The sequence below is a fragment of the Corvus brachyrhynchos genome, unplaced genomic scaffold, assembly GCF_000691975.1.
Source record: "Corvus brachyrhynchos isolate BGI_N302 unplaced genomic scaffold, ASM69197v1 scaffold68, whole genome shotgun sequence".
Classification (NCBI taxonomy): domain Eukaryota; kingdom Metazoa; phylum Chordata; class Aves; order Passeriformes; family Corvidae; genus Corvus; species Corvus brachyrhynchos.
The window spans coordinates 2355667-2370336 of NW_008240039.1; the positions used below are offsets into that span (position 1 = coordinate 2355667).

The following is a 14670-nucleotide window of genomic DNA, read 5'->3' on the forward strand; positions in this document are numbered from 1 at the left end:
TTCCCTACAATCAGAATTGTATCAGAGCTCTTTTCCATGTGCTGGGGATTATTCTGGTTTTCCTTTGTACTCAGTTATCTGTTGCAAGTTTACATTTTTTGCTGTACCTTTAAACTTGCAAGCTGTAGCTTGGCTTTTAAAAGTCCTTTGGTGTTCCTGGAAAATAATATAATAGCAACAAAGGGAATTGTTATAATCATCTTAGAAATCAGATTCTGCAGCGTGTATGTACACATCTATAAACACACAACCAATTGCACACATGTAGGTCTTCCTTTAAGTAAGTAACATTTGGGCTGCATGAATGCTAATCAAGCAGTTTGAGGAAAAGCTTAAAGCCTCATATTTCCCCATTTAAAGGGACTTTCCTCAAGGGGTTCCCTAAGCAACTAACAGAAAAACAACTGGGACCCAGGAGATGCTGGGAGTTTAGAATCCACATTGAGAATTCAGCCTAGCTACTAAACTTTCCATGATGTCAGACACACCAGACCTGTGGTGAAGTTCGAGAAAGAATTTGCTTATCTTGCTGTGTGTCAGATTCCCATAGAGCTTCCATCCCGTTCTTCCATCCTTGACATAGCAGTTTGGGAAAGTGGGCACAGGTGTGTGTCCTAGGGAAGCTGCTACCAGACATTTCTGTTCTCTCAAAGAGCCTGACCTGCAGCTGAAGGAGAACTTCAGTGCTGCTGCAAGAATCCACAATCCAGAAAACAAAAATTGCAGTCATAAACCAAAAATATTCATGGTCAGGGGACTTGTACCACTGTCCTTGGAGAATCTGTGGGAAGTCAAACAAAGCCTAATTGCCTTAAAGAGGGATAAGGTGTGCTTGAAAAGGTCAGTAGTCATTAATTTAATTGCTGTAGGTAATAAAATGAATAGGTTCAGTGATGGTTACATCTTGTACTCCAAAAATAAGTACTTATTTGGGAAAATGTCCTGGGACCAAGCAAAATACAGTTCAATTTCTGCTCAGAATGAAAGAACTTGCAGCCGAGCTCTACACTTCTATCTCTGAAAGTTCATGTTCTTCGAGCAAGGGGCTGGGCTGGGTTCTAAATTTACAAAAAAGAGAACTTTCTTGTGACCTCTGGGATCTGTTACAGTAAATATCCCAAATCTCAAACCACTTGTCAGCAAAGATCCTGATTCTGTGAAACCCTTCCATGTGAGGACCTGTTACAAAAAACATGCTTATAAAATTCATGTTTCCAAGCAGCAAAACAAAACATATATGAAGTGTAACATCTCTCAAGCCACTGCTCAAGGGAACTGACAAAGTACAAACAGCCAACACAGTCTGATTTTCAGAGGCTGAATGAATGTTTTAGTAAATAAACAGCATGTGAAATTTAGTTTTTATACAATTACATATAGTGGAAAAAAATAAGCCCCTGTACATGTCTATTTTTGCTTAGTCAAGCCAAAATATTTATTGAAGAAATAATTTTGATGGGAAATATTTTTATAAACCTTAAAACACAAACAAGTTTGGACTAAGAAGTTCTAAAGAGTCAAGAAATACATTAAAAAATAGATACTCAAAGTAACATAAACCACCCCCTTTCCCCAATGATAACATTGTCATGAACAAACACAAAACTAGGAAGAAAACCCATAAAATCCCAGTGACCTCTAAAAATCTTTAACTTTTTACTCACTGAACAAACTAGTTTCAGACCTGAGAATAAAATCTACTTGTAGGTGATTATTGTGTGTTGAGATTTGATGCTTGATTAAAGACATTTTTACTCAAGAACTGTAACAGCTGGAAACCAGCTTTCATATTACACCGTGAGCAACATGAAATGCCCATTTCTCACCTCCAAAAGCTCAGCAACAGAGCCCCAGTGTTGCCAACGTGTGTTGAGGTGGAGTTGTGCTGTTCTGTTTCTGGGGTGTGTTGTGCCAATCCAATACAACATAAAGGCCATTGGGCTTTTGGGATTTCTGCCACAGTGGTGCCAGTAGGGATTTGCATCAGAATTTTTTTTTTTTTTTTTTCATTTTGGATTTTGGAAATTTTGCATTTGCAGCAGAAAAATCTGAATTCCAGGTTAGGGGTCCTAGACTGTAAGTAACTCAAATTTCCCACTAACTTCAGCTTTGGAACATCCTAGAAAAGATCCAGCATTATCAATATTCAATTCAGCGCTTAACTAAAATAGACAAAAAAACATGGTGACAGTTCTGAATAAATGGATGGGCTTACAGCAGAACTTTGAACCTCTTAGATTACTGGGTAGTACTTCAAAGAATAGTTTTGTTTCCTTTGAATTTAAAAATAGTAATTGAATTGTTTCAGTTCTTCACATTCCCACCTTTTATTTATTTTTTTCCCCTATGGATTATGCGCTACCATCATAGCATACCTACAAATAATTTAGTTTGTAAGGGATTCAAAAAGAACACCTTAGAGAAAAAACAAACCTTGAAAAACAGATAATATCAGCACCACCTTACAGTATTAGAAATATAATACCCAAATGTACTTCTTACTATTTAGAACATGTTTAGAGTTTCATTTATTTTTACGATCAGATGAGTCAATTTCAATTTTTTCATCTCCCCATAGTTCCATATTGGGGTTTAAAGCCTTGTAAGAAATGTAATACGAATAAAGATGAATGACATTTTCAGTACTTTTAATAAAACCTCTTTCCGCTGCCAAAATTAATGTTGGAGTCAAAGCTAAAAGCACTCTGTGGTTTTCTAATATGCACCAGTCAGCAGAAATGCATCCAGAGACATCATCCCCCTTTGGCATTTGTAATTGATGCTACTCCTATTTATTATTTATTAATCTCTCACTTTGAGCATCTGGATGTGACTGAAACTCAATGACTCTTTTGCTCTTCTGTTTTCTTGTATGAAGTAGCAGGTGACTCGTGGCTTTTAACCCCTCACCGCTGCCCCGGCCGACCTGCTGCCTTTGGCAGTGAGGTGACTCTCCTGTCTGTGCTTTGAGATTGTGGCGTTTTTCCAGCCTGGCGGGAGGCTGGACGTTGGGAACACGTGTCTCCTGGGAAAGCTGGCAGAGAGGAGCCAAGGGCAGTGTTCTGCTCTGTCTGCATGGGCTGCCTGAGGTTATTTTCTGCACTTGCTGAGGCTGTGCTACAGCTAAAGCCAGATCTGTGTATTTCTGTCTGGCAGTGGAGAGGAGAGAAGAGGGGGGATCTTGGGAACAAAGACTCGATCCAGGAGGGTACCAGAGCTCCCTGCCTGTCCTGTTCCCAGTCCCACTGCCCAGAACAGTCCGTGCTGGGGCTGTCCTGGAGGGGGCTGAGCCGTGCAGGTGCTCTCCCTCTCTCACTGCAGCTCTGCGGGTGTCTGCTCCAGCTGTGCTGTGAAAGGTACTGAGGCAGGTGCTGCCTCTGTTCCTTCCCCAGTATAGCACGTTCTGTTCAGGAGAGGGGCTGGGGATGGAATAACCTCTGCTTGGTGGAGCTTAGTCACACTCTGCAAGTACAGCCTGCGGGGTTTGTTACACCAGGAGAGAATTCTTGGAGGGAACACATGCACTGTGCTCTGGTAGCAGAGCCACACATCCCAGAGAGAGCCCCACAACCAGATACCAGAACTGGAAGCATCATGAGCTGCATCAGTGCCTTGCCATACTGCAGTTTAGCCCTGCTGAGTGCCCACTCCATGGCATTTTGCTTCTGGGATGCTGGTGAGGATCTCTGCTCACAGACACACAGATCCTGTTCCTAAGGACGTAGCTCAGAGATCTAATGTTTTGCAACATTCAAACATTGCCATTCTCCCAGCAAACTTCACATCGACTTCCAGTTGTAATGCTGTTCACATTTTTCCTGTTTTAGTTTGAGGCTCAAACTGGGCAATTGAACTGCCTGGCCCTTGGCCTGGAGTCTAGCAAGCTGTTTTTAAAGGACACCAAAGCCTAGATAAATATCTAGAAAGTGAAATGAGCCTGTTATAATTAGTGGTAGCTTAGGCATTGACTGGATCCAAACCTGCTTTTCCACAGTTTTTCTTACTTTGTAATTGTATCAAAGTTACGTGACGGCCAAATTTTCTGCCTTTGATTGATGCCCAGTGTCATCAATAAGAATTTGACAGTGGAAATGGGGTGAATGTCACTAAGGGACACTGTATCACCCTTGTTGATTATGTTTGCTTGGGGAGTGGGTGCAGCTTCATGTGCAGGTACAAAACACAGCTCAGCAGTTGAGGATATTTTGGGATTAAGTGCTGTCACCAAGATCCACTGACCTGTGCTGCCTTCCTTGAACACTTGAGCTGAAAGTGTGGGCCATAAACTCAAACTGCTCTGCAGTCCTAAGAGTTTTCACTCACAGTGGCAAGGCTGAAGTGAGTTCCATGCTATTCTGCATATAAGGAGGTGGAGGAAGGAAACCTGGAGAGGAAACTGAACTTCCTGTGCCAGAGATTTTATACTGGAGCCTTCCCTGAATTCAAGACAATGCAGCCACAGCTTTAGATGTGAATCACTAGAGCTCAAACATGCAGATTTGAAGAAAGACCCTTCCACATGCACACCTGTGGTTTGGGGCTCATGTCATAAAGAACAATCTGACTGATTTTTGGACCTAGCAGTTGCTTCTTCCATCCCCCACCCCATCTCCAGATGGATGAGAAACTCCCTTTTTTTTTCAGTTTCATTTCTCTGAATGTTGTTTCAGACTCAAAGGAGCCAGTTTGGGCATCAGGATTGACCACAGGTCTGTGGGTAAGTGTCTGCACAGAGATACGGAAGGAAGAGGCACCAAGGGGCCACCTGAAAGGACCAGGCCTGATCACACAAATCAAGGGGACAGGAAGAAGGGCTGTGTGTGACAGCCATCAGTTGATTAGACACATGTACACACTTGCACTTTTATGATTTATAATTATAAGTGGATGAAGAAGTCACCAGACTAATTCCATAGCTGCTCAAATTATCCTGATTTTTTGTGCTAATTACATTAACATGTGTTACCTGGCATCTTGCATGTTGATTAAAGCTTGGAGATTTTGGGGTGTAGGTTTTGTACCTAGAAGAGTGGGGTGTGTTAGGAAACCAAGAGGTAGGAATCAATGAGAAACTTGGAATTTTCATTATTATTATTCTGGCATAGCACTGAGCAGTGGGTTTGCAGTATCTCTAGCTACAATTCATGTACGATTTTTTCATCGATAACCATTTTGTTTGAAACCTGGGGGAGCAAGGCCATGCTCTGATGAAATACGGTTTTCTTCTTGGTGACAATGTGATAAACTAGAGAAAGGAAGGGAAATCTCTCTTCCCTCTCTGGCTGGAAAAGCATTATTCCTTGTGTTCTTTTTTTAATCCAAGCAATTTCCTGCGCTTCTAAAGCATGGTCTCCCAAAGGAGGGGTATTTCTGTAGCACCTTCCACCCCAAAGCCCCATGCAAAGCAGGGAGAAGGTTGCATTTATTTTTCCTGCTTTCCAGCAGCTCGTCCATTTCTGATTAAACAGTTCATGTAGAGCAGAGGAGAGAGGGGAGATGCATCTTCCTCTGATTTCACCTTGGCAATTTCCTTCCCGTGGGGCCACGCCGAGGTGGCCGCCGTCACGCACTCGTGGTGCTCCCCGGCTGTGTGAGGTGATGCAATGACAGTGCCAGCCCTGCAATCAGCTCGTGCCCAGGTGGCACCGCCGCCAGCCAGGGGAGGAGGCGCAGGGACAGGCGGCCACGGGGGACTTCACGCTCTGCTTTCTGCAGCTCTTTGTTCCACATGCAGTAGAAATCCATTAAGCAGCGCACTGGAATTCAGGGGAAATTCCTGGATGATTTAGACAAGTTGGAGAAAAGATGGAGTTAAATATTTGGATGATTAAGGCATTGAAGCATCTGACGTATGAGGGAAGGATGAGCAAGCTGGGAGTCTTTGGCCTCAGGATGAGGTGGTACGGGAGGGATCTATAAATGTGTATAAATACCTGGGGGGAGAGTAGGAAGAAGACAGAGGCAGACTTTTCTCACTAGGCACCAGCTTGCAAGGTAAGAAGCAGTGGGAACAATCCCAAATACAGGAAATTCCACTCAAACATTCAAAAACCTATTTTCACTGTAAAGGGGGGAGGGGGTCAGACAGTAGAACAGAGTGCCCAGATGGGCAGTGAGATCCTTGGAGAATTCAGAGCCAGAGTGGGCAGGGCAAGCTGTTCTGGTTGGCCCCAGTGAGCAGGAGGGGCTGGATTAAGGGATGTCCAAAGGTCCTTTCCAACCTCTGGATCCTAGAATTGTTTACCAGTGGAAAATAGAGGCAGAGACATTGAAATTGGTACCTATCTAGATGCCCAGGATATCTGTGGTAGAGCTGGAGTCTGTCACACTCCAGGATGTTTCTTGATTGAAAGATAACCCTACTCGTTATCACCGAATTTTTCCTCATTATTACAGTGGAAAATAACCGAACATACGCTTTTTTATTTCCCAGATGGCCCAAGTAATTTGAATTTCAGTATTTTACAGCAGGTACGGTGGGCCTTTTATCAAGAGAGAAAAGTCGATATGTGAAATAAGTAAGGAATAAAAGCATACCACGGTTTTTTTCCTCCAAATAACCGCACTAAATGTAATTGCTGCTCTGTGTGTTGGCCTTCCAGTCTGCCCAGCCGACCTTCACCGGGGCCACTCCGGCTCACTTCCCCCATCTGCTGGGAGCAGGCAGCTCAGCCAAGGGCAGAGGAAACGTTCTCCAAACACACACTGGGTGTTTATTTTTATGGCCGTCTGCTTTGCCGGCTAATCACATCTCTATTGCCTTCAAACCCAGCTGGAGTGACCTTATGTGCGGGGCAGAGCAGCTTCTCCTACCTTCAGCACAGCGGCCTGGGCTCTCTGACAGCTGCCTGGCAAGGGGTTTTGGGGAATGAAGCATTTCCAGCCCCGTGGAGCTGAACAAAGCTTCTTGCCTCTCTCCCCTCAGCATCTTCCCCTAGTTAGGAATGTTGTGATGATGACTGGATGAGGCACCTGAAGTCCAGGGGCTGTTTCTAAATCTCACACTTTGCCCAAGTTTCTTCTCCAGATTTGCCCCTTAAGAGGGGGAGGGAGTGGGGAGGTTTTTTCCTGTACTTCATGTCCCACACAAAGTTCATCATGCTCTGACTGTACCTGTATTTCAATATGACAGCGCAGCCCACGCTCAATGTATTCATCCTCCAAATTCTGTGCAAGAAAAGGCAGTGCTACAGTCCCTGTTCTACAGACCAGTGTCATGTGGGAAGTCTGGCAGAAAAGGCAGCAAACTGGGTTTTCCAGGTCAGTACTTGGACCTTGGGACTTCATTTCCTTAGCTGTGGAAGGAAGTAGCTTATGCCATAAACTCCTAGCATGGAAAGAGAAAAAACAATGCACAAATAAGAGCTTGACATCAGTCTCTTCTCTTCTGTTTCCTTTTTGAGGAAAAGCAGGTAAAAAGTGAATAAAAATTAAGCCCTTTACTGCAGATTCAGGCATTTCTAGGTTGAAATAGAAATTGATTTTCTCCTTTCTCTGAGTGCTCAAGGTGAGCTTTGTTATTTAAAAAAAAAAAAATTGAAATATCTTTGAAAGTCTGCCTTCTTTTCTACAGGCCTCTTTTTCCTCCCAGTAAGATAAAAAGAGCTCTGGCATCTTATATTCTAAATTTTGACTGACCAGAACAAAATGTTTTCCCAGCAATGTGTGTTTGCACCTAAGCCTTTTTTGTGCATTGAGTTTGACCTTAGGATGTAGAATTTCATAAAACATTTATTGTCTTTTCCAGTTTTTAGAGCACAATTCCCCTGTGATACTTTTTCATTGTCTGCTCTGAAAAGGATTCCAAGGCATCTCTTGCAGTTTGAATTTTAATTGTGGGTGAAGGAAAGCAGCAATATTAGGCAGTGTCTCCCTAAGCAAAAAAAGTTCTAACAGGCAAAGAGGATTAGGATCAGAACCAGGCAGCTAAGATTGTGGAAAGTGGTTGTGGCAGAGATATTTTGTTCCATAAATGAGCAGGTTTTGCACGTGTCCAAGTGTCCCACTCATCTGTACTGGCAGCAGCAGGGAACCTTTTCCCTCAGAAACTGCAGCTGATAAAGACAAAATGCAGTTAGAAAACAAAGCAACCAAACCTTCTGAGAAATTTGAGGCCAGTGAGGCAGACAAAGGCAACTGCAAGGCAAACAAAGAAATGTTTTTTTCTCTGACTTTTCCTGTATCCAGACCCCTCCGATGCCTCAGTCTGGATGCTGAAGGTTCACCACTAAATACTCTCCAAAGATTATAATGCATCAATTACCAAAGCCATTCTAGAGGTACCACTTTACTTATATTGTTAACGAGCTTGCCTATAAAGGGATTTGCAACCTGAATTTCGTGACAGAGCCAAGGTATAATTTGCTCTGGGCTATAAAGCCCATGAATTATTGAGGAAATTTACTTCCATGGCTGCGTTTTCTTTCTGAGCACAAGTGCTCGTGCTGAGTGCATTTGTGTGAGAGGAGAGACAGTGATGGAGGCTCCAGCCTCAGCAGTCCATCTCCCTAGCACAGGCTCTTTCACACAGCCAGCAAAGAACAGCAGAAAATAACTGACAAAATGATCATTTTGAACAAATGAGAGAAGAAAAATTGCATGCTGAACAGTGCCAAACTGAGGACCAAATATAAATCACAATTAAAAATGCACTTTGGGTAATTACAGAGAGGGGCTTTTCCCTTAGAGATGTCACAAAGCTTGTGTGGATATAATCAGACTTGAACACATCTAGTGATGATGAAAACCACCAGCCTGACAAACCAGAATTCTTAGATCCTCCATCAGGCCAAGCCTATAACCTGCTGTGGGACCAACCTCCCACCTGGTGTTCTTTTTAAACCTGGTTTATTCTGGAAGTGAGGCTTTGGAATCACAGTCAAATCTGTGTCCTGCTTCCCCTCCTTCCACACTGCACACCCAACTGATAACTTCTGAATCCACTGACCAATTTCAAGCAAAGTGATAGAGGACTGTAGGTTTCAAAAATGTGAAGTTCTAACTGTTCCATGAAAACAGGAGCTGTGTAGGGATGAGGGATCTCTTCAACCCTCCATTGCAAGAAGGACTCCAGCATGGGGTTACCCTTAGCAGGCTCTAGAGAAGGCAGGTCACAAGAAAGGCCTTAATAATTTCCTAACTATGAAGGTCACGGAGCAAACTGAGCTGCTTTTGGTGTGCAGAGGACAGTCCGTGTTCCTGAGGGCTGATTGGGTCAGTAGTTGGTGTTAGGACATGGTTTCTGTTCGAGTTAATGAACCACATTATAAGGCAAGAACCTGGGCAAAACATGACTTTTCCTTAGGTGTTAGAAAGGAAACACCAGATTATGCCCTTATTCCTAGGAAGTCACAGGCATTTGGGCTTTTCTTGGGGTTTTGCATCTCCTCTGATCAAACAGAGCAAAACTTGCAGTTTGGCAGGTCCCGTGTCAGGCCGTGCCGAGGCGTTGTGCAAACCAAGGCGCGAAGGGCAGGGCAGGGAACTCGAACCGCGGTGGTTGTTCCCCATCCTCGTCCAGCCAGCTCAGTCCCTTCCCGAGCCGATGCCGGTGACGATCCTCTGCACACAGCGAGAAGGGAGGGACTGCCCTCTTGTGTCAGTCACGGTTGTTTCATTTGCCTGGCTTTGAATTCCCATCTCTACTTGTGAGTGAGCGCTCAGCCATTTCCCTCCAACACATATTCCTTCTTTGAAAGGGCAGAAACCTTGTTCTGAGTGCTGTGGAAAATGTCAATAAATAAAAATACATCTACTGTATTTGTGACTTGGAGACATCCAGGACTGGGCACATATTGGACTTCCAGCCAGAGACATCCAAATAGTTACCCTGGGTTATTCCCAGTCTCCATCTTGACACAGATAAGGAAGGCAGAGGAAAGAATAAAACAGGAGAAATATAATGAAGGATGACAGAGAGGAGACACAAGAGAAGCAGATTTGTTACACCAGTCAACCCTCATAGTAAGTTACATGTAAGTTAAATATAGAAGCGACCCTTCCCTCGGGAGCCAGACTCACGGACAGCTCACACACATGACTCTGTAGCAGCATCTCGGGCCTGCGGCTGGCAGAGATCTTCATTTTTAAATCATTAGTGCTCATTTCTAGGGCAGTTCTTGCAGTAATGGTTGTCAGAGAATAACAGTCTTCTAAAAGCTGTGCAGGCTTTTGTGCCCACCACTTCTGCTGCCTGTTAATGACAGACACCTAAATTTATGCTACATTCGCTAATAGCACCGAGTGCTCAGGCTTTGGTTGCTGCTCTTTTCCAGAGCAATGAGCCACCCTGGCGATTGCTCATGTTCTTAAAGGCAGCCAGATTAGCACCTTGCTAAAGTGGATTCAAAGAAAATCACTGCTTAGGAGTGGACAAAATTCGGATCATTTGGAATATGCAGGGGCAGGGGAAAGAGCTGTCATTAAAAACCTGCTTCAACAGCCCATATTTTTGTCTGGGATGCAACTGCTGTAATCAGCTCCAAGCTCCCAGTTTTAAAATGATGCTCAGCAATTATCCCTCTATCAGTACTTCATGAAGAACATCCCTAAGAGTAATTTCTTTGAACTTTTGCCCAGCCTGTACTGTGGTATTTGTATCTCTAACTTATTCTGGATGGCTCGGCACGAGCATGTTTTGTGTCACCCTGCTCATTCCTGAGCTCGTCCATGTTCTGAACTGGTAAAAGCTGCCAGGAACCTGTATTTTTCCTTTCCTGTGCAGCCTGAGATCCTGACACCTGAGCAGATAACAAAATATAAAGGCGTCTTTGAAACATTTGATGAATATTTGAAACACATCAGTAATACCAAACCATGTGTGCAAGTGTCTCTTTGGAATTAATGTGTACTTTATCTGGAAAAAACAAATAGCAAAAGGAACCCACCCACAAGGCAACTCATCTTGAAAATAGAAATGGAAAGATTTACAAAACCTCAGAAACAATCCCTTCAGGTGTCATCACCACCACCACGACAGAAGTGTCGTGTCTCATCTGTCTCCTTCCCTGTGTGTAGCTGTGAAACAACACAAAGCATTTCCCTCCACTCTCTCCTGTCCTGGCATCTTCCTGCTCCTTGAGGAACATGAGCCACTGTGCAGCACTTTGTCCTCAGCAGTTTTCTGGACAGCTGACGTTCTCAAAAGAAGAGAAACTACAGAGGCTGTTCAGTGTCACTTGCTGGGATTCCTCCTTCAACTCCAGCTTGGGAAACTTCTGTTCTAGAACAACAGCTTCCTGTTTGTACTGTTCTGAGTGTGTATTCCCAAGGTGGCAAAATTCTCCTGACCTTTTTTATTGCTGGACACAAGGAACAATTTTTTTATCAGAAGATGAACAAGCATTCATGTCCCACTTTTACAGGCATTTTTAAACCGCTGCCCTTTTACCTCATTTCATATCCTTGAAGAAGCTTTACCAGGGGATTACAGCAGTCACAGAAAACATTTCTTCTGACAGATCATTACAAGGGCATGAGAAGAAACATCTTTCCATCATAACCTACTTATAAACCCAAACTCTTCATGTCTTCTTTAACTCTTACAGTCCTTCCCTTCCTTTACTCCCCATCTGAACTGAGTCAGATCTGTGGCTGTTCTTTTGTGGCATTTTCTGAATCTTCTGAATCTGCCTGTGTTGCTGGATCTCTGTTGATTGTGTCAGGTGGGGACTGGCTGGGATTCAGCCCACCGGGTGTCACCTGTTCAGGGATGTCATTAAGTTTCTGGTTTATCCATGCCACTTGCTTTCCCATTTGAACAGCTTCATCATAGGAAGGTGGCAGGTCCATTGCATAGAGGCTGTAAGCTGGAGGGGACACAGTGTTCTTATCCATATCCACAAATACCGAAGGAATCTGGACACTTGGAGGGTACTGCCATGAGCTATATGCTGTGAAGAAAAAGAATGAAAAATAAAAATTAAACACCTGCGTGGAACACTGATATATAAAGGGCTAGCCCTGCTTTTTTCCAGGAAATTACAGACTTCTGTGGTGTCAGAACATTTGCCCTGTACACTAAAGCTGTCCATATAGAATCACTCCTGGTCTTCACTGTCACTCACTGTGCCACCCTGATCCCTCCCTTCACGTCTTGTGCCCACCCTGTGGGGCTGGAAGTTGTTCTGGGAGTGCACTGGGAAGTTCCCATTCCTGCCGGGGCTGGACACAGAATTCCAGGCACAGGTTCCGGAGCAATGCTCCATGGAACAGGTGACTCCCAGAGGATACTCACAGGTCACTGTGCTGTGGGCAGTGCTGTCACTGTCAATGCCAATCGCTGTCAAGTCACAAGGGTGCCGAGGGAAGGTCTCCACTGGAAGCCTCTTCTTCCGGCAGCAGAATTTGATGCAGCTCGCTGAGACCCCACAGAGCAGGAGCAGGAACACCGTCAGCAAGATCAACCTGAAAGAGGGAGGGAAAACACCATCATTCTACTGCTTATGTTTTACTTATTCTAAATCAGAATAGAATTTCACTCTAAATAACTGGAAGACAGGCCAAGCCTCCTTGATTTAGTTCTGAATGGTGCTGGATCCTGGATTAGAAAGTTGGATCACAAATACTCAGTCACAAGTTGAAGAACTACTGCCCATCAGTACAATCCATTCTGGCTCACAGGTGCTGTAACATTCACTATTTTGGGTTATTTTCAACTTCTCTGCAGGGAGAATGGCTCTGCTTTCCACAGCAGGAGAGGGTTTGTACTTGGAGGGAAATACAAGCATGAACTTCCACAAGTCTAGTGCCTCTCTTTATAAATGAGCATGGCAATGATATTATATTAAATTATATTTATGCCTTGAAAACACAATTCTATCTCTAGCTATTGTTTAAGGAAGTTTGTCATTTAACAATTTACAATGTACCTAGGCTGATGTATCTGTGTTTCAGGTTCTCCTCTCCACTGAAACTCCACCTTCCCACCCCTCAGTTTCTCAAAGTAACTCACTCTTCTCATGGAGGCTTTTAGAAGCTTTCTCAATCCATTTTTGGTAACTGTGTCTTTTTAAACAGCTCTGTGTAGCAGCACATGTTAAGAAAGCAAAGAGTATCAACCAAAATTGCTCCAGACTGAACGAGGTAAAAGTAACCAACTCCATCTGTGTGCTGCCACCAAAGTATGGACAGAATGCAAACCATGAAAACTATGTCAGGGCACCTGTAACACGTGTGAGACAAGAGATGAATCCCCTTGTGAATCCTCTCTCTCTTATCCCAGTTTCCCCTTTCCAGGCACTCCAGCAGGCAGTGCTCAGCTCTGTGCTCGCTGGAGTTCAGAAGGAAGCGCAGCAGAGGGTGACTGTCCCTGTCCTGTAGAAGGGAGCGAGCCGAGGACAGGGCAGTGCCACATCCCAACAAATCCCTGCTGGAAGCTGCCCTGTGCAAAGAGCCAATGACCAGCAAAGCTCTGGCTATTTAGGAAGAACAAACAAGCCCTTCAGTTCAACTCCAGTGCACTCAGAAGGGAAAGATGACGCAGCCCTGGATGAATGCTGGTCCCCACCTGACACCCAATCTCCCCATGCCTCATCCAGTCCATTCCTCTGGCAGCTCTGAGAAAACAGAGAAACCCTTCCCTGATCCTGCCCGAGAGAAGCGTTTCCATTGCCTTGCTCCAAGTACTGCTCATAACAACTTCCAAATGGTTCTGGGTTAGTAAGATTAAAAGCCAACTTACCAGACATACCACAGACTTGTCCAATCAGACATGTTCTGAGGGCATCTGTGAAGGAAGGCAGATGATTCACTGGTTTAAATAAGGCATGTATGACAGGGAATGCACTTCCCTGGGGTGGGAAAGGGAAAGCACTCAATAAGAGTATGGAGCAAAACCACTTTAGATTGTTGTTCATAGCTGTACCATTACTCCAGATGAGAACATGCAAATAATCCCACTGGAAAAGTTGCTTCTGAATCAAGAAATGTTTTTATTGAGTGGTGCTTTACTCTTGCTTGGGAGAGAGAGTGACTCGTGAAGGATTCCCAAAAAACCAAATTAGTGTTATTTAAAGGTAGCTGAGATGAGGTGCCTCATACCATAGTCCTGTCTGAAAATGCTGGTCTAGACAACTGCCTGCGTCCCCCAGATATTCTAAAGTTATTTTTGCAGAGGTCCAATGCAGCCAGAAATGGCTTTTTTCAGCTGTAGTGCAGTACAAAAGGAGAACAGCTCCTGTGACATTTCATGAGTGCAGCTGCCACAGCAGGGTTGTACGTACTGAACCTCCTGCAAAGGATTTCCTGTACCAGAACGATGGTTCTGACCACAGGAGAGGATCTGCAAACTGTTCCAAAGTGACGTTTCAGAGTCGTCTTGGGAGAGGACCATTCACCTCAGTCTACAGAGCAAAGGCAGCCAAGTGAAATTTAAAAGTTGCTGACTGTCTTAGAGATCGAAACTGAAGTTGTAAGGGATGGCCATCAGCAAGTCGCTGTCCTGGTGTGGGAATGTCACTTGGTCACGGTGGGAGAGGTTTGGGAACAGGCAGTGGGTTACTCACCGGGCAGAGTTCTCACAGTTGTTCCCAGAACAGAGCGATGCCTAGGAAAAGGGGGAACCCGGGATGGGATCAGCAGGTGGCCAAAGGAAAAGTGCCTCGTCTCGCTGCTGCATGTGCTCGGGAGGCTCCAGGGTGCTGGCGAGTGTCCGTGAGCGCCGCGGCTGCC

The 14670-nt window shown here is 44.4% G+C and overlaps 1 protein-coding gene across 1 annotated transcript; it reads right to left on the reverse strand.

Annotated features, from left to right (window-relative positions):
- Positions 1-7811: 7811 nt before the first annotated feature.
- TMEM52 (transmembrane protein 52) lies at positions 7812-14664 on the reverse strand. Its single transcript, XM_008641182.2, has 4 exons — positions 14505-14664; positions 13682-13726; positions 12236-12405; positions 7812-11891 (listed from the first exon to the last, which is right to left on the reverse strand). Exons 2-4 carry the CDS (start codon positions 13711-13713, stop codon positions 11581-11583), a joined length of 513 nt encoding a protein of 170 aa, XP_008639404.1. The 5' UTR covers positions 13714-13726; positions 14505-14664; the 3' UTR covers positions 7812-11580.
- Positions 14665-14670: the final 6 nt, after the last annotated feature.

What these genes read in the sequence shown, in the direction of transcription:
- TMEM52 (XM_008641182.2), bottom strand. Translation starts at nt 13,713, where the DNA reads ATGTCTGATTGGACAAGTCTGTGGTATGTCTG. An exon ending in ACAAGTCTGTGGTATGTCTG is followed by an intron (nt 12,406 to 13,681) that starts GTAAGTTGGCTT and finishes TCCCTCTTTCAG; the next exon opens with GTTGATCTTGCTGACGGTGT. An exon ending in TGCCCACAGCACAGTGACCT is followed by an intron (nt 11,892 to 12,235) that starts GTGAGTATCCTC and finishes TTTTCTTCACAG; the next exon opens with CATATAGCTCATGGCAGTAC.